This window comes from Mizuhopecten yessoensis, unplaced genomic scaffold (genome assembly GCF_002113885.1).
Source record: "Mizuhopecten yessoensis strain PY_sf001 unplaced genomic scaffold, ASM211388v2 scaffold3235, whole genome shotgun sequence".
In the NCBI taxonomy this organism is placed as follows: Eukaryota; Metazoa; Mollusca; class Bivalvia; order Pectinida; family Pectinidae; genus Mizuhopecten; species Mizuhopecten yessoensis.
The window spans coordinates 763,372-767,302 of NW_018404943.1; the positions used below are offsets into that span (position 1 = coordinate 763,372).

Here is a 3,931-nt window from a genome sequence, read left to right on the forward strand (position 1 = left end):
TAAGCATTGGGAAGATCAACAACTTTTGTATACTTTTAAGTCCGAAATTCTATAGAAATTGGAACTGTTGTCACAATTGATTTATTTAATGTATTGTTATTGTTATTTAATTGAGTCTGGTGTAGAGGATCTATAATGACCCTGTACTAGCAATAAAACTTAACTTAACTTAACCTTACTTATGAACATGCGGACATGTTAGTGACAAGGACAGTTACACTTAGTAAAAGTCAAGAGTAACATTAAATCTGAAGCAAAATGACATTGCCAAGAGGGAATTGAAGCACAAATGGACAACAAAAAAGAAAGAAAGAAATATAGATATAAAAAGAGTTACCAAAAAGGACAAAGGTTTCAAGTATTAAGTGGATACTAAATTGTACACTAATCTATATCTAACACGTTAGGCTGTATTTAACCCATCCAGACACTATCACCGACTGCAATTGACGTCACATTGTGTTAAACGTTTTCGATAATCGGCATCTATGAAAAGCTGTTCAGGTTGATACCGGAAAAAGCCCCGTATTTCTTATAAAGTTTTAGATTTGCGGAAACGTAAACAAATCTGTGCTCAAACATTTTTTCTTGTACCTCGTTAAAATTATGTGGCGCAATAAAAAAAAATAGAGCCTAGACATTAAACAGTGTTTTGTTTAAACTTTATCCAAAGTTTCTCTTAATCATTAAAAACAAAATGTGAACCTTGAATAATTTAACACTGGAACAAAGAATAGGGCTTGAAAATAAAATCCAGATAGTAAATAGAAGTCGGCCTGTGGCGAGGCATGTTTTCAACATTTTGGGTCAGGTCATTGTTGGTTTCAGACACCTTATCAATCATGACTGTTTATGTAAGCCTTTGATAGCCCGAACTCACGTTCCACAGAGACTGCTATATGTCAATGTAATAACTGCTCTGCTGGTCATTACTATAGGACGATGAAGGTACTACTGACCATCCTCCTCTCTGTGCTGACCCTGGCCAACGGGTCACATGAGCACGATATAATCAACCTCTACAAACATAACTTCAGGGGCGATGTAAGTACTTATACAATCTATCTAATTCCTATTACGCAATCATCTCAGTTTTGTGTATAGAAACGGCAACATTTAACAAAATTCACAGATGTAAGCATCATAGCTAATGTAAGTCGCAAAACAGAATCCAATTCGCAATATGTAGATCTACCAATGAAAATCCACGACACATGCGCAGGAAGTTGATTAAATCCTGGATTTGATATCGATGGCCAAAAACGAATATTTGTCATTTAAATCGTTCACGTTTCATCAACGTCATAGCTTCAAGGACAGAATTGGCGACATCAGATTAAATTCTAAATATAAATAAAACAAAAACGATCAATTTCTTCATTTTAAGTTCTCTGTACTGGCTACTATGAAAATTAATAACTGTCATAAGTTATGGGCTTAAAAATGTTCAATACAGCATTCGACACCATAGTAGACCAGTTACTGTAGATATAAAATGTTTATTACAGCATTCAACACCATAGTAAACCAGATACAGTTCATTTAAAATGTTCAATACAGCTTTCGACACCATAGCAGACCAGTTACAGTAGATACATAATGTTCAATACAGCATTCGACACCATAGTAGACCAGTTACGGTAGATATAAAATGTTCATTACAGCATTCGACACCATAGTAGACCAGTTACAGTAGATATAAAATGTTCAATACAGCATTCGACACCATAGTAGACCAGTTACTGTAGATATAAAATGTTTATCACAGCATTCAACACCATATTAGACCAGTTACAGTAGATATAGAATGTTCAATACAGCATTCGACACCATAGCAGACCAGTTACAGTAGATATATAATGTTCAATACAGCATTCGACACCATAGTAGACCAGGTACAGTAGATATATAATGTTCAATACAGCATTCGACACCATAGTAGACCAGTTACATTATATATGAAATGTGCATTACAGCATACATCACCATAGTAACATCCACACGATACCTACAATAGAGTTACATTTTCCAATGCAGCATTCGACACACAGCCGTACAAAAGCTAGAGTAGAGATGCATTTTCCAAATCAGCATTCGACACGTGTCATTCGTACACCAGCAATAAGAATTATAAAGTTATACATTTTTCATTGACACATACACGTACAATTTTATTTTTAGAGAAGTAATTGACACATGAAATGTAACATAATTGATTTTCTTTTTACAATTAGCAATTTTTAACAATCGGTGATTGTTTTGTGTATTTGTTTCAGGGGACCTATTACGGAGTTGGTTCTAGTGGAACATGTAGTTACACCCCTCCAGACCTGCCTCCTGTGGCCAAAAACCACGCCATTACAGATTATGTGGCCCTCAACAGTCCTCAATTCTTCGGATCTTTAGCTTGTGGCATGTGTTTTACGGTGAGTGTATCCTGTATTTGTGATGCATGTCAATACGCCTTGTTTCAGTCAGTGTGTATATTTTACGATTTGGATAAACTCGTATCCAGTTTTGTATCCATGTTTGAAAACATGCAAAATTCATATATTTGTAGTAAGCCGATTTATTTATATATACGTGAAATGTGAATATTGCAGGTTAATGGGACTGGTCACGGTCTTGGTAATGACCCGATCAATGGTCAACACATCGTATTCGTCAAGGACCTGTGTCCGGAGTGTCACGCCGGTAGGTGTACGAAAATCTCAAAAGGATGGAAACAAAGTTTATTCACATATATTTCAAATATTTGTAATTTAGATCAAACAATTTTTATAAGGATTGAACGCTGGGGCTTCATGGTAAATATGAATATAACTGATTTGCGTTCATACCGGCAGGAACATTGGGAAAATAACGTACAACCCTTTATTTACATTCTACACTTGTATATCTTCAGTTATTATTGACCTAAATATAGATATTCACTAATATTTTCGATATTTTAGTGTCAGCGTCGTCAGCTCAAAACAGCCTAATGTCACCAAAACGTTTGATTCTATTATAGCGGTTGTCTCATATTAATTGAGGCGGGAGGAGAATCTTCAAAAAGACGCCGATCGAATCGCGTTCATAGCTCTATGAACGCAATTTATCCTGGTAGTGCTTATGAAAGAACTTGCAGTGGATAAATGCTGACAGTTATGTCAATGCTTACAAATCAGCTTACAAGGAATGTGTTTCGTGAATTCATAGGTATAATATTCTCAAAACCCCATTTGAAAACAAATAGTGATACATTATATCTGTGTTATATATAAGGGTCCGTGGATTTTGCCAAGAATGGTGATGGTCGATGGGGGATTTCCATCCGGGCTATCCAATGTCCAGTCGGTAACACACCAATCGAATACAAATTCCAGGGAAGCAACGATTATTACTTGAAGCTCCAAGTCCGTAATGCAAGGTTAGCATGAGCTTCGTTTCTCTTTTCGAAAATACTTTTACAGTCAAAAGTACCAACCATATCTTCTAAGGAGTTTTGCTTGTGTTTGCTGTGATTGGTCGAGTAGACAAACAGTCTATGTTGACGACATTATCGTGAAGACATACAAAAAGTAATATAATTGATGATATAAACCTGCTCACTTGACCACAACTTTCATTCGTTTGTTTCATGTCCATACCTTACCCCCACAGAATTCCTGCCACAAAAGTAGAGATGCGACAACAGGACAATCATTATGCCAGTTTCCAACATACAACTGATGGCTTCTGGACTATGGGGGCAGGTTTTGATAAGCCTGTCAGGTATCCCATACACCTGCGACTCACGGCGGCTAACGGGGACACAGTCCTGGACACCATCCACATGAATCACATACGTACGTTAGGATCAGTCAATTTCAGATTTAAAGTTCTCTCCAGTCGTAAAAAGGCAATATGTCGACATGCATGAATTGATATTAACGATATGCCCCCCCCC

At 36.6% G+C, this 3,931-nt stretch overlaps 1 protein-coding gene across 1 annotated transcript in view; it reads left to right on the plus strand.

The window, feature by feature from the left end:
- Positions 1 to 812: 812 nt before the first annotated feature.
- Positions 813 to 3,931, plus strand: part of LOC110447205 — a 4,379-nt gene continuing 1,260 nt past the window's right edge. The window contains exons 1-5 of the mRNA XM_021492745.1: positions 813 to 1,044; positions 2,277 to 2,426; positions 2,604 to 2,694; positions 3,268 to 3,412; positions 3,646 to 3,830. Of these exons, the coding sequence (XP_021348420.1) occupies positions 943 to 1,044; positions 2,277 to 2,426; positions 2,604 to 2,694; positions 3,268 to 3,412; positions 3,646 to 3,830 (673 nt within the window). The 5' untranslated portion in view covers positions 813 to 942. The remainder of the gene's footprint in view (positions 1,045 to 2,276; positions 2,427 to 2,603; positions 2,695 to 3,267; positions 3,413 to 3,645; positions 3,831 to 3,931) is intronic.